Source organism: Molothrus ater, chromosome 15 (genome assembly GCF_012460135.2).
Source record: "Molothrus ater isolate BHLD 08-10-18 breed brown headed cowbird chromosome 15, BPBGC_Mater_1.1, whole genome shotgun sequence".
Lineage (NCBI taxonomy): Eukaryota > Metazoa > Chordata > Aves > Passeriformes > Icteridae > Molothrus > Molothrus ater.
In genome coordinates, this window is record NC_050492.2 from 13,853,439 (window position 1) to 13,878,806 (window position 25,368).

The 25,368-nt window shown below is 44.4% G+C and overlaps 1 protein-coding gene across 1 annotated transcript; it reads left to right on the forward strand.

Annotated features, from left to right (window-relative positions):
* On the forward strand, window positions 1-24,292 carry ITK (IL2 inducible T cell kinase). Its single transcript, XM_036391702.1, has 17 exons — window positions 1-171; window positions 10,784-10,888; window positions 11,896-11,977; window positions 13,147-13,275; window positions 13,923-13,963; window positions 14,324-14,475; window positions 14,919-14,984; window positions 15,150-15,204; window positions 17,325-17,404; window positions 18,052-18,188; window positions 18,887-18,961; window positions 20,323-20,494; window positions 21,165-21,381; window positions 22,105-22,169; window positions 22,258-22,376; window positions 23,548-23,705; window positions 24,221-24,292. The coding sequence occupies exons 1-17, from the start codon at window positions 1-3 to the stop codon at window positions 24,290-24,292; spliced, it is 1,896 nt and encodes a 631-aa protein (XP_036247595.1).
* Window positions 24,293-25,368: the final 1,076 nt, after the last annotated feature.

Here is a 25,368-nt window from a genome sequence, read left to right on the forward strand (position 1 = left end):
ATGTCCTGGGAGACAAACCTTCTTGGCTCAGCCATGAATAACTGTGTGCTCCTGCAGGAACTGCTGATCAAGAAATCCCAGCAGAAGAGAAGGACCTCACCCTCCAACTTTAAAGTGCGCTTCTTTGTCCTGACCAAATCCAAGCTGGCTTACTACGAGCATCGCCACGGGGTACGTCAGTCGTTTTCTCTCTCAGAGCAATGGGAGCAAGGATGAAATTTGTTTAATGGAGGGAAGGATGCTAATGGAAGGAAGGATGATCTTTGTTAAATTTTGTTAATTTTGCTGGTCCTTGCTACAGCACTATGCCCTGAAGATTGGTCAAATGGGTCATTTAAAGCTTCTGATCAACAGGCATTTGGTGTGAATGGAGGAAGAAGACCATTCTACCAATTTATAGGAAGGATCTAGTTTTATTGTAGGAATTTGGCATGGGCTGTGTGTAAGAGCTGTGTGAGCCTGTGCCTGGCACCTCACATGTGGACAGGGGTGACCTAGAGAGGCGTATTGTGAAGGTCACAAGTGTATCCTGATTGTAACTATGAAAAAATAATCAACAGATCTTCATTCTCATTCTTTTCTTTGGGGGCATCAGGCTGATGGCTGGTAGGAGATCCATCTAGCATTTTAAAATAAATTCAGCTGCCACATGTAATGTGTGGTCTTTAGAGCTAGCTTCAGATGGGCTGTGATGATGAGATCCAGGCTCAGGCCAGGCTTTGTTTCCCCAAGTTTGCATTTTGGTGATTTGCTAAATATGAAGAAAATTAGAAGTCAATCTGTGCACCCTATTGTGTTTAGTGCTCTAGTGAAGTGAGAATTATTCCCTTCTATTTAGCTGGATGTTTGCAGAACCTCGTTACAGTTGTAAATAATCTTCCTTGTTTTCCAGCCGTCCCTGAACGTGCTGTTAATCCATTATGCTTAGGCACTGTTCCTGTAGGCAGAGAAGAACTGTGCTGCCTTGGATCTAGCAACTCCAGACCAAGTGATCTTGTTCAGTTGCAGAAAATTAAGTAGAAACAGAACCCAACAATAAAAGAAAAGCACGATGTGCCCTCATATTTTATCACAACCTATTTGGGGTTACAAACCAGCTTCAAAGGTTAAAAGGTTTAAACATTAACAGTCATTTTCACCTGCATGTCATTTCTCTCAAATATGCCCAATGAAATGTTTTTCTTCCTCCTACTTTCTAGTCCATGTTTTTCTCACCTCCATTTTAAACAGGAAACTATTGATTGCTGCATACTGTGACTGCCTATGGGTTGAGACTATCTTTGTCTGTTCTCCAAACTATTTTTCAAATGTCATTTTTGTAAGATTTTAAATTCCATTATAGTTATTCCATTTAATGATTCGGGGCTAAATTTTGAAAAGCATCGAAATGATTTTGCTGTAGGTGTAGGTGTTTAGAGAAATGTTTGCTACTGGTTTTCTTTGATGCTTTCTGAGTTTTGGTGTGCTTAACATGAATTGAACGTAACTCTGACTAGATACTTTTGCAGTAGGTGTCTTGTCAGCATCTTTAGGGACTGAAATAGTTTGGAAAATCTGACTTGGTGACTTTCAGTGGGGCAAAAACTTCACACTCTCTGTGTTCGTGGAAATTTTCCCTCTGAGTCTTCCAAAAGGTCATTTAGGTGAGATGAGCGTTTGATGTATTATCCACTTTATCTTATATATTACATTTTTTAAAATGCACATAATATACATGTGTAGACATATGTAGGTAAACATGCATGCAATTTAGAACCTTGTGCATATTCGAGGCGTGGTGGTATATTTGTAATCACAGGGCTGATGTTCCATGAAATGCTGATTTTTCTTCTCACACAAACGGGTTCTTCTCTCTCAAAATCAGATTGTTACATGCAATGAATTTGTCACAAAGTAGAGAGAGAAGAATTTGTCCTGTGAAACACTCCCAGAACTGATCATTAGCCTCTTCAGTAATCATAATTAGAGCATGCTGGTGAGACCTCTTCTTGGTGAGGCCATTGGTGCTCTGGAGAGGAAAGCTGAGGGCAGCCCAAGCAAGAGTCATCTTGTTTTGTGCTCAGAATGGAGGGAACCCACAGCATTTGAGTTCACAGCCAGTGGAGGGAGGATTCCAATGATCCCTGCCCAGCACATGGGCTGTGCCAGGAGTGCACCAGGACCAGGCACCACGTGCAGGTGTTGAACTCAATGATCTGGTGCTCATTGTCTGGTGCAGTCCCTGGCACTGCTTTGCCCCGATCCACAGGGGCTCTCTCAGATAATTTCTGGGCTGGCAGAGGTCAGAGCAGGCTGTCACTGTTGCCAAGGGGCAGTTTGCAGGTGGCTGCTCAGGGGGTTTAGGGACAGCTGACAGCTGGCTGCAGTGATGGGGAGCATCCTCAGGTGCCATGGACTGACATGGATGGGCCCAGGACATATCTGAGCTTTTAAAGCATGGATTTTCCAAGGGAGATCTCTGGGGATGTTTTCTCCACGGGTTTTCAATGGGTGTGTTTAAGAACCCCTCACCAACCTGTCTGGTGGACTCCTGTACTCAGAGTTTTGTACTGTATAGTTCCCATCTCTCCAGTCCCTGGTCAGTCACTAACAACACCCTGTGCACAAAGTCAGGTAAAACAACTACTGAACTGCTTAAAAGTTTGAGAAGTCCCACTGATTTCAGTTGGATGACTTAAAGTACACACTTATGCATTAAGCCCTGGTTTATACAGTCTGCCTGTATTTAACGGGGTTTAACACCCTGTCCCTTTCTCTGCATTTTTAAACAAAAGGTATAAAACAACATTATTATTTTGTATCAGTCCAAAACAAGGAAATAAGCAGGTTAGAAGGCTACAGGGATATTTCTGCAAATGATACCCAAAGCTGTCAAGACAATGGACCTCATAAAGCCAGGGTTTTTTTTTTGCAGTAACTGTAATGGCATTTTCACTGTAATTTTCATCTTTCTGCCACAGCTGACAGAGAGCACTGTTCTCCTCAGGGCCAAGCACACAGTGGCCCTTAATGTTAATGAAAGATATTTACATGTCTCATTAGGAGAATGAGCCCCCAATAACTGAACAACAATAAAAAGCTGTGTTTTCTGGAATTCATTATGCAGTGCACAATGCAGGGCTGTCTTAACATAAAGCAAAGCCCTGATAACAGGCACATGTATTCAGCCCCCATCTCTGCTAAAAGACATCAGAAGTCCCTTTATTATAACATGCAAATCAATTCCAAAGGCAAAAATTGTTTGTTTCAGGGTCTGATTTTGTATCTACTGTACATGTGAGTAAACAAGCACATGGGAGTAATAATTTCAACTATTTCAATGAGTTTGATCCTCACTACAATAATGGACAATTCAGACACTAAAACTCTGAGGGTGTTGGTACACTTGCTGCTCTGCAAAAGCAGCAGAGAAGTGAATCCCTTTGGGGAGGTGTCTGGGACAGAGTTTCAAATATTCTTACTTAGATGGAGCAAAAGTGCTTGAACTGGTGAATTATCTATACCCCCTTCACCCAACAGCTTATGGTCCTTGGTGAATACTTCAGGCACATAAATATTTTGAAATTTTATATCTTCATGCACTTTGGGGCTATTATTAGTCCAGCTGATAAAGGCAGCAATGAAAGGCTCACCCAGAAAAGGCCAAGTTCTTTTTTCATTTACATCAGGACAATTCTTCCTACACTAGTCAGATGCTCAGGAGGTCACACAGAATGACTCAGCCTTGTCCTGGGCTCTTTCATTCCCATCTTTGATACTCACATATAAAGATGGCAAAGATGGCACTTCAGTGGGCCTTGAAATCTGCTTTCAGTCTCTTGTTACATGAGAACAAAGGAATAAACTCGGCTGAAAAGACTTTTATCAGCATCCCAGAAATGCTCCAGCTGCTCTGTAGCATTATCTACACGTGGGGCTGCTTGCAGCAGTCCAGCTACCCATGGGACAAAAAGCAGTGCTTTGCTCCTCAGTCCAGTCCCTCTCACCTTGATTATTCTACACAGAATCCAACTTGATTTTTTTCCCCAAGACTCTAATGTAAATAGATTAAAACTTTTCTTCTGAAGATCTCCCTTCTGGTCTTCTTGTTAGAGTGGCCATTCAAACCATTTCTCATTGCTTTGTGTATTCTGAGCACCTTAGCAGGCCAAAAGGCTACAGGGATATTTCCCCCTGCAGTCCTCACCTAAAAGGAATTTCATTATGCTTTTAAATATAACCTTCCAAATAAATACATCTGACTAGATATGCCACTCTTCATAACCTGCCATGTATTTATTAACTAGTACTGTTTGCTTGCCAGAATTTGCAATACCACTTGTTTTCTGTTGCATATCTCCAACTAATTTATTAATAATACACATATCACCCACAAAGAAGTCAGGCTTGGCATCTGCCTGCATCACCCATTTCAATCAATTTGTATGCAATAAAATCAATACAATCCTAAATAAGATGGAGACAAAGTACAAATCTATGCCTTAATGTCTAGTACATCTCTGAAAACTTAACAGGAATTTTGAAAAATCCAAATTATATTATTGGAGTTGCTGGAGGATGAAGTTGATATTGTTTGTCACAATGTTTCTTGTTTCTACTGTGAAATCACAGAATCATGGTAATGCTGGTTGGAGAGCACTTGTTAAGTCCAGTTAGGCAGACTTTTTGCCAGGATAAGATCAACACTCAGAGCAGGACTGTCACCAACACCAGGACAGGTTGACTGTAGCATTGGCCACTGCTTCAAAGGACCAAAGATACCACGTCTTTCATCAACCTATTCCAGTCCATCCTACTCAATATTTTTCTGAATATTTGCAAAGTTCCTGTCTGTTGCTGTTCTCACTCACGACTCCTGCAGCAGCATCCTGATTCAGGGTGGTGATATTGTCTAGACAGGATTGCCTTGAGCAAAATGCAGGTTCTCTGTGTCTGGTGTCTGTGGCCTTTCTAACTACACAAACATGTGGTAAAGTCTGGTCATAAAAATAGCTCCTTTTTTGCTAGAATAACTAATTTTACCTTCCAGAATATGATTATAATAATTTTCTACTTGCCCTTTCTGTTCTTGCCCAGTTTTGTTCCTACTAGGTCCTTTTCTGTGTATTTATTAGTCTTTAGTTTTTGAATAAATATTTTTAATTCCTTCTGAGCAATGTTTTTGCAGCAAATGTCAGACACTTCCATTTTGTTCAAATTACAAAGCTCAAATCTTTCTTCTGTCAGAGAACATTGAGGATGTAGCAAAATCTTCAACCCTTTTATATCTTTAAAAAGGAAGGAATACCTCCTAATTTGAAGATATAACAATAAATATGAGGCTTCCTAAAAGTTATCTTTTATTAGACTTTTGTATTGTGGTCATTTTCTGCTCCCAGTGCCGTTGACTTTGCTTTATATTGTAATCAACATTGGAACTTATTTTATTGCAATGCCTGCCTGTTGCTCTATACTCTTTCATCCTTTCTGGCTGGTTTTTAATTTTGGCCTTAAAGCTTAGATTTTTTTTTCATGAAAAAGTGATGTCATGTAGTTGATTTAATTTAGCTTCTTTTCTTCCACTGAATCCTTCATTCACTGCAATCCACTGCTCCCAGTCTTTGCTGGAGTCAAGAACAGCTTTGAAGAAACTAATATAGTATTCAGGAGTTGTTCCATGTGCTTTTATGTAACATAAAAGGCTTATTTCCATCATATTAGAAAGCTCATTTGAAAGCCAAGAATCTTCCTTTTTTTTTCCTTTTTTTTTTTTCCCTTCTGTTTCTTGATGATGGCATTGATTTTCTTGTCCAACCACTTGTGCTGTTGTAGAGATGGGCACCCTGATAACCATCTTGGACAGGACTTGAGCCAAAGTGAATTTTGGAATTGGATTTGGTGGGAATACAAGGCTGGATTGGGTCTATAGGACTGTGTAAGGACAGTAAATAGTGGAATGGAGGCATCTCAAGCACCAGTTGCAGATGGTTTTGTTATTTAACACAATTCTGTGCACTCTGCATCCAGGGTGCGCCCACTCCTAAAACACCTTCATGTTTTTTAGATGTGAAAATAGCAGTAAAAAAAAATATTTAGTCTTTTAGTTGAAGCTGAAGGATTAAATAGTCATGATGGACAGGTAAGACAAGCAGACACATTAAGGGATTTAATTATCAAATATAGCAAAATACATTGGAGATATTAAAATATAACACAACAACCAGGGTTCTGCAGAAAATCCCAGTGTCATCAATTATCACTGCTCTCCAATTTTCCTTCAGAACAGTTAGTATGACAGAAAATGCAAAATCACTTTCAACTTTCTTCTAAAAATCAATTTCTTCAATTTAGTTTTCAGATTCAAATTAAAAATTAGTTACATTGTTTTATTTCCTATAAGCCCCAAATCGATCAGTGTTCCTCATGTGAGAAAACTCAGATTTTTGTGAGAAAACTCACAAAATACCAAATGAAGGTAGTGTCCCAGCAAAGTTGCTATTAATCCAGTTTTCAACAGTTCATAATATTCTAACTATTAATGAGAAAAAACAGCACATTCCACAGATAAGGAATATGATGAGAGATAGAAAGTAATTGTATCAACACAGTGTTCAAGGAGGTTCAAGTTCAAGCTCAGGTAGTTTGGTTGGTGAAAAAAATACTTTAGCAGGAGGGCTACCATTAAAAATAATTCCATCTTGTTCCAGTGATATCTCATGAGCTTCTGGTTACTATTTCTACACCAAGAAATTCCTTTCCAAATTCTTTCAGAAGCTCAGCAAGGCCTGAAGAAAACTCTGAAAGGCAGGAACAGGTCACTCATTGAAAAGGCTGAAGCTGAGCGAGGCAGCTGAGCTCTCTGCCATGGGCAGTTCCACAATCCTCCAAATCAGCTGCTGCCCCTGTTCAGGCTGAGCACTGAGCCCAGCTAGAGCAGAGACACAGGGAACAGGTGACACAAGGTCAAGCAAAGATCTTTCATCTACTTAATCACCAATTAAGTACTGCTCTTTTTAGTCAGGACGGTGAGTGAAAACAGGGAATGAACTTTGGCTCAGATTCTTACAAAAACCCCAAACCCTGATGGTACAGAGAAGGTCATGAAATGCTTTCATTGATGGAAATGTTTTTGTGGTCGAGCTTGCTGAGGACTGGAATTTCCTACCTTGCTCCACCCCAGCTATAAATCAGTTTTCCCCTACCTCCTGCCAAGGAGGCACTGCCAGCCGTGCACAGGAGATGGGGAGGCAGAAGGTGAACACAGACACCACTGGGCAAGGAAAGCCAAGCTGCAGCATGGGCAGCCCTCAGCAGGGACTGCTGCTGAGGAGCCTGGAGCCACATGAACCTTTGATGGCTTGGTTTTCCCCTCACCAGAACAAAAGAAAGAAGACACAAGTTGCTACGCAACTTTAGAACCAAGCCAGCTTTATGAAGCACGGGGTGCTGCCTTCCTGCCAAGAAATGCTGCCTTTGGTCTCCTCCTCTGCTCCTTGAGATGAGGCTCTGCCCTCCCCTGCCTCTCCTCTCCCTTCCCTCTGCTCCCAGCCCTGGTGGCTCCACCTTTTGCCAGGGCCCTTTGATAAACACAGCAGGGCTCAGCAAAACCCCCGAGGGACCTTCAGCCCAAGCACTCCCTGCAGAGCCTTTCAGCCCCGTATTTCACAAGATCTCAGAGCTTTGTGCAGCCTGAGGGTGCAAGGGCCATGGTCAGGAAGTGTGATCACAAGCAGACCTGTGTCACCTGCAGCAGCCACTGATGGCTCCCTGCCCTCTCACCATGAGCTCCACATCCCTGCCCCTGAGCTGGAGAGAAGTGATTCATTTTTTGGGGTGAGCAGCAGTGCTGGTGGTTGGTTTTAGCACGTGAGAGATGCCAGGCAGCTCATTCCTCAGGCAGGCACAGGGAGATGCCTCCTTGTGTTGCAGGGTAAGGCTGTGTCCCAATATTGTCCCATGGTCAATTATCCCAGCATCTAAAGCAATCAGGGACCACCAGAGTCATCTGGTTTATGCAGCAGAGACAAACCAAAGGATTAATCAATGAAAGAGCTGCTGGAGCTGTGTGGCAAGAGGAGGGGGAGTACCAAAGATGAAGATATCGATGCACTGGGCTTGTGATGCACCTGGCTCCTTTCAGAGCTGTTCCCAGAATGGATATATTGCAAATCATGGCCCAAAAGAAATAAATCACGATGGGCTGATCTGCAGCACGTGTGCTTCTCCCCATGGCACAGCAGCCTGCCCTGGTTCTTTCCACACATGGCTCACAGCAGGACCACTGATGCTTTTACTGACCAGCCAGCTAAAACATCTACCCATTATACTCTGGGCAGACTGGAAACAACAAATGGAGATATGTCAGCATGTTTTGTCTCACCCTTTTAGGAACAAGTCTCTGAGGTTTTTCAGAGGCCATTTTTAAGAGGCTTTTTCTCTCCCCTTCCTTCCAAATGGCCCTGTTGCTTTTGTTGGATTAAAGTGTGGTCAAACATCACAAAAGCAAGGAAATGTTTAGTTTCCAGCCCAGTTTCTGGGTAATGCCTGGTTTGTGAGTGGTAATTCCAGTTGTTTGTCCTGCTAGAGGACTGTAATTGCTTTCTATCAGCAGGGTCCCTTCAGCTGAGGATCTGCTGGGCAATGCTGGCTGTGAGACACACACCAATGTGCTGCAACATGAGATTATGAGGAGCTTCCATCACTGAATTGTGTAATTAAAAGGAACACAGTGGGTCATGAGAGCTGCAGGGCAGCTGCACAAAGCTCCTTGAGAAGGCTGGACCCTGTCTTTCAGCAGAGTCCAGAAAAGCATCAACAATAACCAGTGTGCAGGGAAAGAGCCGAGCCTGTGCCTGGCACAGCATCGCTTGCTAAAGCCCCAGGGGAGGAATGCATGTGGGTAAACCCCAGGACTTCAAAGGAAGGAGATGAAGGAGGGTTCAGCACTAACAAAATTGAAGGTTTTTATAGGATATAAATGGCTTTGTGCCTCATCAAAAGGGTAAAAGTCTCTGGGGTAGAACAAATGATAGAGGAGGTTTTGAAGAAGAGACAGAGGAAGCCAAGTCTGAAAGAAGTGACTAGATAAGAATGAAAGGAAATAAATGGTGAAAATGGGGTGCAATAAGGCCTTGTAAGGCTTGCCAGCACTCTTGAGAGTTAATTGGCATTTACATTTAGGGGTACTTTAAAGCCTTGGGTTTACTGATTTAGGAGAATCCCACACCCCAGAGAGCTACACAGGCAGATGTCTACAGGAGACAGTCCTGGCAGTAAATCCAGAGACACTGGTTAAACTGCAAGCAAATAAAAATACAAACCACAAATGCACCAGCAAAGGCCAGCAGGAGCAATGTGACACCACACTGTAACAATTTTCCTCTTTTGCCTCAAGTCCAGCTATACAGAGGCAAAATACCCAGCCAGTCGTGCAAGAATGAGGCTTGGGGAGCCTCAGGGCCTCTCTGTTTGGAGGCTGTTTGACAGTGCTCTGTGGCAAACCTCCCCCCATCTCCAGAGGCAGGAGCTGCTGCCCTGGTTTAGGCTGAATTTAAGTCTGAAAGTGGCAGAGGAGCAGCAGTGGGGCTGGCACAGCGGTGGGGATGGCTGCTGCCAGGGGGCTGAGCTGCAGGGCGGTGGCGACAAAAGGAGAAAAGGACAAGAAGGAGCTGGAGGGTGTAAAACACAAAGAGCTGGGGCCCAAGGGAGGGTGAGAAGGTTGCCAAAGTCTGGCTGAGTGAGTGATAACCTGTGGCAGGTACAAGGCAGCAGCTGAAGTTCAGGCTCTGTCCTGCTGGCAGTGTTTGGAAAACAGAAGCTTTGCAGTGTTTTGGTGTTCTCAAACCTCACTGATTTCCGACACACTGTCCCAAAGCTGAGGGGAGGAGACAGCTAGTGCTTAATCCCTACTGAAAATTAATCAAAACAGGAAACCAGCTCACTCTGAAGAGCAGCCTTGTGTAGTGGATCCTGCAGAAGCACCAGAGGCTGAGCCTCAGCTCCACTTCCACCAGCTGCCCTCACCCCTCTCTTGCAAAAGCTGAGTGCCACTGGCCATGGGGTGAGGATTCCAGAGGGAACAGGGTACACCAAGGCAGCTGGGATCCATGAATTCCTGCTCTTTTTACTCTTTCCCCACTGCCCATACTGTTATTTGAGTACCTGATATACCCAAACACCTGGTGAATGGAAGCACAGCAGAGGATGCCAGAGAAACAGCTTTGTTGGCAAATTTTTGAGGATAATATTTATTTCAAAATTCCTTGTTGTTTTTTCTTAGCTGAAAAGCCAGATGAAACAAAAATAGTGAAATGTTGTAGTTTTTTGGAAGACAGATACAGTAAAAAATGTACATTTTGGATGAAATGAATAGTTTTGAAATTCCCAGTACCCAAACTTTTTAAATAAAGTATTTATTGGTTTACATCTTTTCAGTATGAAACAGGGGTGTTAGTAAACTGAAAATTTAATGAAAATAGTTATGTTTTGGTTAAAAAGGGATTTCATTTTGCTGGAATAAAAAAAGTAAAAGCTGAATTTCAAATAGAGGTTTTGACTGGTTCTCTAAAATCCATGTGCTGAGTTGAAATATATGTATATGCATATATTTATGTGTATGGGAATACATATAGAGATGCCCAATATAAGAATTATTCTCTAAATTTTTTAATGATGTCTTACATAATCAGTTAATTTGCTTCTGCTCCATTAAAAGTAAATCTCCCATGGACACAACAGTCTGGTCTAATTATTCACTTAATCCACAATCATTAGCCTCAACCAAGTGCTTTCCTCTGTCTTTTAGAAAAAAAGGACTTTGAAAGGTTCAGTGGAACTTTCCAGGATTAAATGTGTGGAAATTGTGAGAAGTGACATCATCATTCCCTGTCAGTACAAATACCCTTTCCAGGTGAGTCTGTCTGTTGACCATACATCAATACATTTTGTATTTCAGTAGCATTTCCTTCACGGTGCAGTCATTAATGAACCCAACACTGGGTTCTTGATCAGAACCTCTACTCCAATTTAAATAATCAAAAGTCAGTGAGGTTCTCCTGGTTTGAAAAGACAGGTGTCTGCTAAGGAAGGCAGGAGCCTCCCCTGAAATGGAAAATGTAAAACTGTCCCTCTGAATTGTTATAATTTTGAAATTAAGGGAGCTCTCAAGCAAAGGTATTGGAGCAGGAATAACAGTTCTTTATTAGGGAAGGAAAAAAAATAAAATAAAATAAAAAATGCAGTAATACAAAACAACACTGTCAGAGTCAGAGTAGGATCTGACACCCTGTGGGTCAGGGTGGTGGCACTGTCCCATTCCATGGTGGCTGCAGCCCTCCTGCAGTGCCAGCTGTGGTTCTGTTGGAGCAGTGATCCTGTAGAAGGGTGCAGTTTTACTCTGAAGGTCCAGGGGTGCTGGAGGTGTAGATGTGTCTGGTCTTCCTCAGAATCCAGTGGGAAAGGGCTGCTCCTCTGGGAATCCAGTGGGAAAGGCAGGCAGTGATCTTCCAAACCTCAGATTGTATCCAGGTAGGAATGCTTGGCTCCTCCCCCTGGGCAGAGCTCCTCCCCGTGGGATGATGGAATTGGGTCAGCCATGCAGGGACACTCAGTGGCCATGAACAGAAGAGATCTCCTGGAGGGAGGATGGATTGTGGAAGAGATAAAGAAAACTGCCCAATGAACAGAAGAGAACTGCCCCATCAGATAGGAATAGAACACACCCACCCATTTCCAACCCAAGACAGAGGTCAAGAGCTGCATCTGAGCAGCCCCTGCTACTCCACTTCCCCACATCATCATTTGGCACGTAGCTTGTTGGTAACAGGGCTGCTCCCTATTCCCTTGGCTGACTCCCTTGTGACCAGTGCATCTGGGATTGCTTCTCATGGCTGGCTCCTTTCTTTACCCCCTCTCCAGATTGTCCATGACAGCTACATCCTCTACGTGTTTGCCCCCAACCGTGAGAGCCGGCAGAGATGGGTCCTGACGCTGAAGGAAGGTAAAAAACCTCTCTGCCCACCCAGCTGTGGCTTATGTCTGACCAGCTTTGTCACAAATAATGCAGAGAAAATGAGCAGGAGGAGTCAATGTCTCCAATCTCAGCAGTCAAAGTGTTTATAACCCAGGTAGTGGGTTATAAAATCGAAATGCTTGTAAATCTGGTGTGTTTTCAGCAGGCATGGGAAATTTGGATGTGGGATGGTTTATTTGGGGACCTTAGTGTCTGTCAGTATCTGCAGGGAGGTGTCAAAGGATGGACCAGCTCTGTTTGGTGGTGCCAAGCAATGGGATAAGAGGCAATGGGCAGAAATGATGCCCAGGAAGTTCCACCTGAACATGAAGAAGAACTTCCCTGTGCAGTGACTGGGCATTGGTTGCCCAGAGAGGGTGTGAGGTCTCCCTGCCTGGGGATGTTCCAGAACCATCTGTGCCACATGCTCTGGGATGACCCTGCTTGAGCAGGGGGGCTGGACCAGAAACCCACTGTGGTCCCTTCCAACCTGATTCATTCTGGGATTCTGTGATTTCTGTCTTTCTAGAATAAACTCTTAATAAATGACTGTAATTTGAGGTTTCTTCTTCAGGAAGAGACGAGGATTTTCCTGTGGCTAACTTTTTAAAATAACCTTTTCTACACAGAAAAATTTTCAGCTCTTAATAAGAGATTTTTTTGGTTAAATGACAACCTTGTTAGAGAACCATGATTATTAGGGGACATTTTTGTGGGTAGCTTTCATTTCCTGTTCACCTCCTGAATCGTGCTGTGGTTCACTCACATGGTGCTGCAGTAACCAACACTGGGGGCAGAGACAAGCAGAGTGCTTGATGTGAGGAAGGTGTCAATTAGTTACATAAAAACTGCACCAGGCTTCTGTCACAGCTTTTTTCTGTTTTACAGCACTGCTGCTGTATTGTTCCCCCTGAAAACATTGTGCCTGATGGAGACATTGTGAAGTTCATGCACTAACTCTTGCAATCAGTTATTCTCCTACTCCAGGCTTCTACTTTATCACCTCATCTCATTCAACATTTGTAGACTGCCCCCTCCTTTGGACAATTCTTCAAAGAGCAGATTATTTCCATTTAGTTCTAGACGACTTCTAGAATGAATGTGGATGCAAATAAATTCATGTCCCCCCTTCTTCTTCTTCCCCCAATGTTTTTCAGAAATCAGATACAACAACAGTTTGGCTTCAAAGTGTCATCCAGACTTTTGGTTGGATGGCAAATGGAGATGCTGTGCTCAGACAGAGAAGATGGCAGCTGGCTGTGTGGTATATGACCCCACCAAAAATGGTAAGGGACTTGTTAAGACCATCCTGACATGGAAAATATTTATTCCTAGCAATAGTAAAGGATTGAATCTATTTTGTACAGAACACCAAAAATATTATGCTAGATTTCCATAAAGAGACATGTTCCTGGCTTCTTGGGATATTCTGGCTTACCTTTTACTGTATGTGGAATTCTCTTTTTTTTGAATTCACATTTCCTCTGTGTGATCCTTGGAGCTGGTTTTGGAATGAGATGGAGAACTGAGAACTTGATCAGCTGTGGTCAGCCAGTAAGCCATAACAACTTTCTCGAGATAAATGCATTCAAGTGTGCATTTTAACCAAACCAAACAAAACCATATTTCCTCTGTAGTTTCAATGGCCAAGCATAATCTTTACTTTGTCTCCTGAAAATGAACACAAGTGGTCAATCATTCTTCACCAAAGAAACATTTACCTTGTATTTTTTACCTTGATGCCTTAACTGATCTGTACCCCAGTTTCCAAGCCCTGCTGAGATTCACTGTGTAGTTGGCAGGTCTTGTTCTCAAAGTCCAAAGCTCACTGTTCAGTGCGTTTGTATCACCTGTAGCAATTAATGGCCTTGGTGGTTTCTCCCTTGGTTTTGTCCTCACCTACTTCAAATTATCTTTCTTGGTTTCTTTTCAGCCTCAAAGAAGCCTCTTCCTCCCACTCCTGAAGATAACTGGGTGAGTGCAGTGATGCTGTCCTTAGTGCCCTGCCCTGAGTGATTAACTACCAGTGGGGACTATGTCCTTATTAATGTTCACCACAGTGCAGTGACCTAGAATTTCACCTGAGATAACATTCCCTGGGTATTTTCTGTGCAACTGAAATTTTTATATGAAATTCATTGTTTGAAAGTGCCAAAGATTCTCTTGCTGCCACCACACTCCGCTAAATGGTCTGGGGTGCTTTGAGGCTTTTAAACCCAGGGGACACCAGTGCTGCCAGAAAAATACCACTTTAGAGAGCAGGACACTGATTTTTATGAAGATTAATATTAATATGAATGTAACTGTGATGAGTCTTTTGCCTAATTTGTGCAGAAATTGTTGCTGGACCCAAGGGAAGCAGTGGTGATAGCCATATATGACTATGAAGCCCAGAACCCACAGGAGCTGACATTACAGTATAATGAGGAATATTATGTGATTGACAGCTCTGAGGAACATTGGTGGCTGATTCAAGATAAGAATGGGTAAGTCCCTTTTCAACAGCCAGTGTGAAAATCCTTTGTAATTCCAGTTTGTTCTTCCATTAACATACATGTTTATTCCCTCTTGTTCAGCTTTTGCAAAGCATCCTCTTATTTACGGGGGAAAAGTGATGGAAGGTTATTTATGGTAACCTTCTTCCATCTGCTTTTGCTTCAGGCAGCTGAAGAAAAGAACCTGAAAGTTAATTTTACAGCAATAAACAATTCAGACTGATATTTGCAGTGATACACAGAGGGGGGAATTGTGAAACTCTCCAAGTTTAGAGGCACAATCAGTTGTTTTCTTCTCCAGCAACCCCACTCAATACATCCCCACCAGCACTTTTATCATGCCGTGAGCAGGCAAAGCTTTCAAGGCTGACTCCTACAGATGCAGAGAAAATCCTGTCTGTCAGCACACTCACACTTGTCTTGCCTCTCAACAGGCATGAAGGCTATGTGCCAAGCAGCTACCTGGTGGAAAAATCACCTGAGAATCTGCAAGTTTATGAGTAAGTTGTGCCTGTGTTTTTCTTGTACCCTGGATTTGAAGCTACAAGCCTCAGATGCCCCCAGCCCACCTGACATTCCACCCTGGGGATGCTCCATTCAGAAGCTTCTCAGGAGAAACTTTCCTGGCCTAGAAATGCTGACTTGGAGTCTTTTGATGTTTTCAGGTGGTACAATAAGAACATCAGCAGAAGCAAGGCAGAAACACTGCTCAGGGATGAGGTAAAGCAGTGTTATCTACGGGGTGGATGGGAAATAATAATTAATTAATGACAAACAAGGCCTGCAAGAGAGATGAACCCTGGGTTCCTGCTCTGTTTGTGCCCTTAGTGTGTGATGTGAGATAAAGGACCACCAGCACACCCCCCCCTTATCCCCATCAGCTGAGCATGGATGGAGCTGTGCCATCCAAACACACCCAGTAACTGGGACTGGAGGAAAACACTGCTTCAGAGCACTGTGCCAGCTGAAAACTGTGATTTTAGCTCATCTTTTCTGTCTCTGCAGGAGGCCTGTGGATGCCAGTAGCTCTCTGAAAATCTAACCAATCTTGTGCTGAAGTATTTTGGGTGAAAGCCAAAATTATTGCTGTGGGTTTTGGTTTTTTAATTGTGTGTGTGCATGTAAGCACACATCTTTAATTTTTCAGTTGAGCCAGAGTTTTCCAGTGAAGACTGTACTGAAAATACAAAGAATAAGTTTCTTGTTCAAATTTTCCACACAAACACAACCTTAATTTTTAAATCTGCTCTTACATTAGCAGGTGGGCCTGTTAACAAACAAAAATAAAGTGTTCCTTCCTGGAACAGCAGTATTTTATGGAAATAGCAGCAATTTTGTGCTGTTTTTAAAATTCTTATACAAAGTACTAGAGAAAAAGTCCACACATGGTTTAGTGGTCTTATTTTTTCTTTCAGTCCTACCAGTACAACTTTTCTGTGGTAACTACCCCCATGTGGCTGCAGAGACTTTTGGTTCAAAGCCTTGCAAGCCTCACAGCTCCCCCCAGAAATTTGGCCAAGTTTGTGAGTGATCTTTGGCCAGGCTTGGTGTCAGCTGGGAACGGAAGGGCAAGAACAGAGCTCAGAGTAACTTGGGCAGGACGCTGCCTCCAAAACCTGCCCACCTCCAGTCCTGAAGCCCTCACTGCATGTGATTAAATGCTTCTACAGCAGCAGAGAGACCTTTCTCAGGGCTTTCCTGTGCCAGATATTGTCTAGTGCAGATGTTGTGCAGACACTGAAGGGCCAACCCTGGAAGTTCACAGCTCAGCAGGCTGATCCCACCTGGGCTGAGCTGCACAGCCAGCAGCTCATTCCTGGGGATGCAGGAGCAGCTCAGCCTCTGTGTTCAGCTGGAGCTGATCAAAGCTCTAGGGAAGAAGGCCCAGGCAGGGTGCACTTGGTGGATTTACTCTACATCAAGTGTTGTGGGTGGGTAGAAGACATAAAATGGAGGAAACCTACCATGTAAAGCAAAGGAGGAGGGAATGAAAAAAATCAGCCACTTGGGATGCCAGATGAAAATCTTCTTTATCTGCAAACAGAAGAAAAATGTGGGGTTTATTACCAATATATAGGTCAGTACAGCACATTCCAGCCAAACTGTGATGTTAAATCTCCTTTGCCATCTGATCTATGTGGGCCAGTGGGATCATGGCTTTTGAGGCATTTTAGCATTCAGATGAGTGGAAAACAATTACAGTGAAAATTTAAAAAGAAAAATTGTTCTGTGAGTGCCAGACTGCTTTCTTACCCATTTATGTTTAGATACTGGATGACTGGTGTACCTATGAAAGGGCAGGATCATGTCCAAGGTTTTCCAATTTGGGGTACATTGGTAAATGATAATTTACACTCCCATATGGATTCTCTGGTGCTGGATAAACTGTGATTTGTTCTGTGGCTGCTCACTCCATTGGAAGCACTCACAGGGGTTTGCCTTTCCACTTGGCCACACATTTCATTGAACGTGTGTTCTGTCAGATAAGGCTGAGGGCAGTCAATGGATTCAGAATTTCCAGAGGAGAGATTTGGAGGGACAAAGAGGCACACCCACATGTACTCAGCACAAGTGCCTAAGTGTCATTTCCTCTGAGAGGAAGCTGAGGTAAAAAGACCTAACACCCAAGAGAGACCTGCAGGCCCTGGGCAGCCACCAGAGCTGTGCATGGAACACACCAGGCTCTGTCAGTGGGGTGATGGCTCTTTATTTTCCTATATGTTTAGCACATCTTCATGACAGGGCTGAAATAAGCACAGCTTTGCCCCCAGCCTACTTCTTTTTTTTTTTTTTTTCCATTATCTCTCTAACCAGTTTTCTTTCCTTTGCTCCTGTTCCAGGGTAGAGAAGGGGCCTTCATGGTGAGAGATTCAAGGCAGCCTGGCATGTACACAGTCTCTGTTTTCACCAAAGCATTGAGGTACAGCTGAGCTCAGCAGCTTTTCACATCAATTACATCAATGAAATGGCTTCTATGAGTGTGTAATCTCTGCATAGTTGTTTTGGCATTATAACGAGAGAGCAGAAGGCTCATGAAAATGATAGAGGGAAAACACTTCCAAAAAAGGCAGAAGAGTCAGCTGCCAGTCCCAAAGTGTATTAAAGGCTCCACTTCTCCCTGAATCTAAATATGTGCCCATAAATAGTCCTTTGGACATCACTGGGGTTGTCGTTCTGATGGCATTGTCCCCTGAACTGAAGTGTCAGTGGGATCAGTGTGGGCTGTGTGCTGTACTCACCAGAGATGGGTAGTGCAAGGCAAGTGAAGGGGTTTCAGTGATGGGGCACAAAGTTGTGTTTGACAAAGAAGAGGCAGAGAAACTTGGTACACAGCCTTCTCTTATCAGGAAACCTCAGCCTTCCTCTCGAGATGAGACCTTCTGCGAGTGGGAGGGAGAACATACAAGTACCCAGAGCTCATTAGCAACTGCAGCTCACTCCTTGCTCCTCCCTCATTCTTTCTGGGGAAAGGTTCTCCCCTCTGCTCACTTGTTTCTGTTAATACCCCAAATCCCTGTCTTTTTGCTGCTAGCTATTTTCTCTCAAAGACAGCCTCCTCTTTTTCAGCACAGACAACAATCCTGTTATAAAGCATTATCACATCAATGAGACAACTGACTTTCCCAAGAGATACTACCTGGCGGAAAAGCACGTGTTTGACTCCATCCCTGACCTCATCAACTACCACCAGCACAATGCAGCAGGTGAGAGAAGCTGAACAGAGGTGTTGCTGGTTTGCCAGGTGACTGTTTGGAATGAAGGAGGGCTCCCCAGCCCTCTGTCCTTACTATGAAGTGTTAAATGGCTTCACCTTTTCTCCCACTTATTCTGAAATGGCCATTTCAGGCCAGCTTCCAGCATTACATCCTCACTCTGGTTGTCCTTCTAAGGCTGACCATGGCCAACACAGATGTTATAATGACATGTTATAGAGAGCCATGGGGGTGTATCACTGCTGCCAGGCCAAGCTATCTGCTGGAAATACACTTCAGGGTCTTCTGGAGGTGATCCATCCCTGGGCCTTGATTTGACACAAAGTCAAGGACATGGCCAGTATATATAACCAGACATGGTGACTCCCATCCCTACAGTCCAAGACTACCAAGGCAAACACTGGGCTTCAAAATACCCTATAAATACCAAGTATCATTTGGAAATTCGTCAGAGTTTACAGAAACTCAAAGCTCTGGAGGTGAAAATGGGAAATAACCTGAAAGCGCTCAGAACTGGCTTCCTTCTCTCAGGCAGGAAACCAGAGCCTGCACAGAGGTTCAGCTGCCCTCAAGTGGAGCTGAGAACTCAGTGCAGTAAATCTGCTTCCAGAATCCAAGCTGCCCTCTGGGGTGGTGGCAGCCAGGCTGCCATGGCTGTGCAGTAACAGGAGCTGTCCCCATGTCCCCAGGTCTCGTGACGCGGCTGCGATACGCGGTCTCCTCCTGGAGGAAACAGGCCCCCATCACCGCAGGGCTCAGCTATGGTAAGGTGTTGCATTGTGATTTCACAGTTTATCCCAGAGCCTTGGGTCCCTCCCCTGATAATTCCCTCCCAGGTGTGTCAGTCTCCTCTCCTTTCCCCTCCCTGACCCCTGCCCAGCAGTGTCTGTCAATCCTGGCATTCCAGAAGGGCATCGAGGGATTGGCAGATTCAAAGGATGCTCTCTGCCCTGGGGGGACATTGGCCCATCCAGGTGTCCTTTGTCCCTTTAGATCTCCTCTCCTGTACCTGCTTGGTGGCTCCCTACCCCTTCTCTCCTCCTCTCCCCGGGGTTAAAAGGAACAGCAACCATGGGGTCAGGGAGTTCTGCTGGAGCTGGTGCTGGAATCAGAGGCCTGTGGGCCAGAATAAAGCTCTGGATCCAAACCCTCCATCAGAACCGACTCCTTTCCTTCACCATCGCCGCAAAGCTTCTCCACCAGAGGGAAACCCGAGGAGCAGACCCTGTTACAGGGAGGAAGCTCCATCCCACAGCCACCAGAGCTCCTGCAGGCCTGGACTTGTCTGCAGTGCTCAGCTGCAGCATCCAGCCAGCCAAAAGTGTCTGTGGGGTGAAACACCACAATGCCACTATTTGATTCAGCAGCAAGGGCCAGACAAGCTCAGGCACATCCCATCCTGCTATATTGGTATTATTCCAATAGTAAGGTTCTGCCATCACTGCATGGGAATCACACTCCTGGATGGCTGGCTGGGTGATCCTGCACATCCCCACGGATATTGAGGAATATTTGTGTGATTGCAGCCACAATAAATGGCTTTCTTCAGGTCTTTGCACTGCACTGCTCACCAGCTTGTCATCTTTCTCATGCCTGTTGATAAAGGACTGAACTGATCGTGCAGTGCCTTGAGGGAGGTGATGAGAACCCCAGGGTCTCGCTGAAGTCAACATTAAATACTAAAATGAATGCTGAACAAATGGGATGGAAATGGGAGCATAGAGTAATTTGATGAAAGCTGAGTCCCTCCTGAAAGATGCCTTCATTTGAATACTGTTGTCAATAGAATTTTGTCAGTATCATCTTTATTGTAATTCTTGGAGACTTCAAAGAAACTCAAGCCCCATGTTGTGCTGGGTACTGCACATAAGCATGGTAAAAACAATCCTCCCTGAAGAACTGGCTAGGCAAGACAAAGGAGGGAGAAAGGGGATGTTGTTGTTCCTACCCTTGAACATGTCCTGCAGCATGGACTAGTCAAATGAGCTATCAGAGGTCAGACAGGCAATTTGAGGGAGAGCCAAAAAGTCTCACTTGGAGTCCTGCCTCAGTGTTTAACCCACAAAAGCTTTTGGTTTGGCATTCTACTGCTCAGTCCTTACTCTTTCTTCCTTGCAACCAACAGGAAAATTGGTCATTAATGCCTCTGAGCTCACCCGTGTGCAGGAGATTGGCAGTGGTCAGTTTGGGGTGGTCTACCTTGGCTACCTGCTGGACAAGACCAAAGTAGCCATAAAGACCATCCGTGAAGGAGCAATGTCTGAGGAGGATTTCATCGAGGAAGCCAAAGTCTTGATGTAAGTGGTAGATTCACCATGACAATCACACCCTGTGGGATTCATAATGCTGAGCAAAAGTCAGGAATCTGAGTAGGGAATTCAAACTTTGATTATCTGCTGTGTATCTTAATAGTAAATAGACTGGTGAGCTCTGGTGGCTATGAAGGAAGGCAAATCAAAGTGTAGGTGAATTACTGTGCTTCCAAGTCTATCAATATCCAGAATGGTCTTCCAGATCTCTGCTATTCAGGAAGGCAAGGATATTTGATGGTGCATTTTCAAGAGCAAAGTGGTTTTTCTCAGATCTCTTAAAACTTAAGGGCAATTTCATTGAAAAGCCTTACCTCTAAAATGTTTTGCTTTGCACAATTGGATATATTTGTCTTTGGTTTTATTGACTTTTTCTGTATTTTTTTTTGCCTTTCCCTCCCCACAAGACAGACAGAAATTGATTTTATTTTTGTTTGATTGGATGGTTTTCCACACAGAAAAATCTTTTGGTGACCACTACCATTAAAATGGGATGATATTTAGTCCTTGGTCTGCACATCTGCAAACTGCACACTGGCCTTTGCAGTGAGCTGGGAGCACTGTGGCATAAATTGCTGTATATAACACACTTGCTGTGAGGATAGCAGGCACTGAGCCTATTTCAGCCTCTTCCCCACCTTCCCTCCCTGCCCCACAGGAAGCTGTCTCACCCCAAGCTAGTGCAGCTTTATGGTGTGTGCTTCGAGGATGCTCCCATCTGCCTGGTGTTCGAGTTCATGGAGAACGGCTGCTTGTCCGACTACCTGAGGAGCCAGCGGGGCAGCTTCTCCAAGGAAACCCTGCTGGGCATGTGCCTGGATGTGTGTGAAGGAATGGCTTATCTGGAACAAAACTCTGTCATCCACAGAGACCTGGTATGTTGGTGCCATATGGAAATTTACTTAGCTCCAGAGGGGCTTTTTTCCTCTGCTTTCTTCCTCAATTTCAGCTTCCACACTTCTCCTGCCTGTCTGTTTATAGGGGATCCTGTATCTGCCCTCACTGCAAAAGCAGCACAAATACTTAGGGGAAAAAAACCCACAAACAAGCCCTGGAGGACTGATCAATCTATTCCCCTTAACTGGTCGTGGGAGAGAAGAAACAAGCCATAACATTTGTCTTTTTTTTCCTAGTGGACTCTCTGGCTCCCCAAGAGCCACAGTACTGATCACTCTTCATGTCTAAAATCAGTGCAGATGACAAAAAGATCTGTTCTAGCATAAATCATGTATAAACATTGATGATAAAATAGTTTTAATTAAGGGGTTTTCAGTCAAGCTCCATCAGTCACTGCTGCAGTTTCATTAGGCATGCAATGACTGTGAGTAGCTGTGGCTATTTTAGGGTCTTGTTCCACCCTTTCTGGGCAACAAGGGCCTATCATAGTGATGCTTGAACAGCTTTTCTGGCAACAGGATCATGATGCAGAATGTACAGAAAGCATGAGAAGCTCAGGGGTTTGTCCTCTTTGTATGGCACAACGTCACTTTGATGCTCCTTTCTTAAGCATGATCTGCTCTTCCAGGATAAAAGCCCCTGAGTGGCTGTGACAGGGTTTTAGCTCTGACCTGATGCCTTTGCACCTTGTTCTCTTGCAGGCTGCCAGGAACTGCCTGGTGGGGGAATCCCACGTGGTCAAAGTGTCTGACTTCGGGATGTCGAGGTAAAGGCACTGGGGCTGTGCACTGTCCCTTGGGGCTGTCACAGGACGGCTGTGTCACTCAGCATTCCCCCTTCTTTTCCTCTTCCAGGATTGTCCTGGATGATCAGTACACCAGCTCCACAGGCACCAAGTTTCCAGTCAAGTGGTCTGCTCCAGAGGTTTTCTCCTACAGCAACTACAGCACCAAATCTGACGTTTGGTCGTTCGGTAAGGAAATCTTGTCAAAATGGAGAAAATTCAACAGCCCCAGCTGGGAAAAACAGGGGGCTCAGTCCTCAAGTAAACTCTCTTTAACACTCCTCATTCAACTCTCCTCTGGACTCCAAGGGTGTTTGTCCTGAATAATGGCTTAGAAAAGCAACCCTAAATCGTTCAAGTGAAAGAAAGGAAAAAAATCACACTGCCTAGATACTTCAGAACTCTTCAAATATTGCCAATTTAATGTATTATACATGTGCAACTCTGTATAATACCAAATAATGAGCTCTGTTTCATGCTGACATAGCAGGAGAGTCCAAGAAAAACAGAGTCACTGACAGAGGAGAGGAGAGGAGAGGAGAGGAGAGGAGAGGAGAGGAGAGGAGAGGAGAGGAGAGGAGAGGAGAGACATTTAGGCACTCCATCTTTCTTCATGTCATTCCTGAGGCACTGATACCTCACTCAAACCCCCTGCCCTTCCAAATTTGCTCTGCTGACTCCATTTGCTTTATGCCGATCTGAAAATGTTATTTCACTGCTCACACTTCTCACCTCATTTCCTGCTCCACAATGCATTGTTTGACCATTTGTGTCCATTCTTTGGTCTCCCTTCTGGACCCTCACAGATAAGGGCACTGCTGTGTGTTTTTGCCCAAAGCCATAACAAAGGCTGTCCCCTGGGCTGTGGATCTGGCACACTCATGGGCCTGGCCCCTCTCCAGCCCACACAGTGAATGGGGCAGTGTGCTGTGCACAGCTCACAGTCAATGGGGTGCTACTCAGCCCTGGGGCCAGCAGTAAATAATGCAGGATTATAACCTTTGCTGGTCTGGGCCTGTGAATTCTGTGCTTCCCTTGCCCTTTGCTGGCTGAAGCTGTGGCTGGAGCTGTGCACTCCTGGGGTGGGCTATGAGCAGCACAGCAGGAGCTGGGTGCTCAGGCCCTTCATAGACTCAACAGAGAGATGCTTCAGAGAGCACCAGAGATATCCTGGCTGGCATCCTCAAACTGTACAGCTGTGTTAGGGCCTGAGTTTTCAGCTGTCTACTGAGAATCCAAGTGAAAATGCTTTTCCAAGTAACTGCACCAATGCTGAGCTGCAGAGAAGAGCAGGTGGAAAGTGGCCCTGATGAGGATTTTATTGCCTCTTTGTGATTTTTTTCCTGTTTGGTTGCTTTAGGAGTGCTGATGTGGGAGGTCTTCAGTGAGGGTAAAATCCCCTATGAGAATCGCACCAATGCAGAAGTGGTGGAAGAAATCAACGCAGGATTTCGGCTCTACAAACCCAAGCTGGCCTCCAAGGCAATTTATGAGGTGATGAGCCACTGCTGGAGGATGGTGAGTATTGTACTGGAGAGCCCTATTTCCCAAAGGAAATAACTCCCTTCCCCTTGGCTTTAAGGAGGAGAGAGACTTGTGCACTCCACATGCTAACAGAAGATAAAATCCTGAAGGTGAAGCACTGTAGCTTTCATCTGCACTAGCAAGCAAACTCTGGACTCTCTGCCTTTTATTTGACTTCACTGAGAAGCCCATGTAGTGCACCTAACTCAAGTTAATTCCACAGTTTCCTTGCTAGGAAAGCTGTGGATCTGTGGGGCTGAGTTCTAAGGGAGGTAAAAATGACAGCCAAGCCATTACAAGGTACTTAGTGTCCACCAAGCCAAGTTCACTGGTAATAGAAAAGAAACATTGCACAGAAGGAAGTTGGTTCTTCCAGTGGCATTTTCTCTATAGGAATAGATTGTATTTTTGTTAATACTCAGTTTCTTCCCAAGGTTTTCCTTGCTAACCTTGCCATTCCTCTCCAGCTGACATTAATGTTCTTCCTCTCTCTTCTCTCCCTTGCTCAGGGGAAAGATGAGCGGCCATCCTTTTCTCTTCTGCTGTTTCAGCTGAGTGAAATCTCTGAGTTTGATGTGTAATCATGGCACTGCATGCTCAGCACAGCCAAGACAGTTCTGAGAAGAGAGAAGGCTGGATTTTCCCCAAGAAAGCATTAACAGGAATCCTCTCACCATAAACACTTGCCATATGCCTGGGGACAAGGAGAGGGCAGAGGCTGGTACTTCCAGACAGACAAGATATCCCCAGGCCTTCCAGAGCCTAGACAGACACAGGTTTTGGTTTGGCCAAGAGTGTGGTTTGCATCTTAAAACCAGAAGTGACTATTGAGCATGGATCTTGTACCACACAGTCCAGCAAGGGTGTTTCTGCTGAAGAGACAATCTCAAAATTTAGAGATCTTACATTGCTGTTCTATTTCTGTGAACTCCCAAATGAAGGTCTTCCCTGGAGGGAGATTAAAAAAAAAGCTTTCTTTAACTGAGGAGGAATGTTTAGACATTTCCCTGGCTCTCTAATTCAGAGTGGGCTGGACCTGAAAGCTCTGAACAGGAATAAGCCTGGGAGACACAGAAGCAGGCTGGATTCAGTGACTGCATTTCTGATGCTGGTATTTCAAGGTGGTTTTGTTTTCCCTTTGCATGATTTTCCCTGCAACTGTGGCATAACAGGAACAGGATTTGGATACCTGGTAAGCTGAAGTGGTGTCTGTGTGTGGAGGAAGAGAAAAAGAAATGTATGTGCTGAAGAGTCTTGAAATTCTCTCAAACTGCATTGTACAGTGAGTGGGAAAATGGGACTCTGATGCAAATGAAGACATTCTTGGAGGGAGGAAGTCAAAGCTGAATGTTTATATTGATTTTTTTTCTTCAGTCTTTCTACATCAGAAGATTAATGTGTGACCTCCACCCAGATTCTTTGAACAAAGTATGGAGGAGTGAGCAGTGCAGTGTTATGTGTTCCCAGTCCAGAGTCCCAGGATCTGATTACCTGTGAAAGGTACAGGAATCTATCCCTGAACTGCTGTATTGGGCAGGAAGGAGCCAGAGGGCTCAGGAGGGAGCCAGGAGCAGAAAACATGCAGAGTATGTGCTCAGTGCACCAGTGATCATGAGAACTTTAAAAAGTAACAGAATCACCACAAGTAAAGACTTCT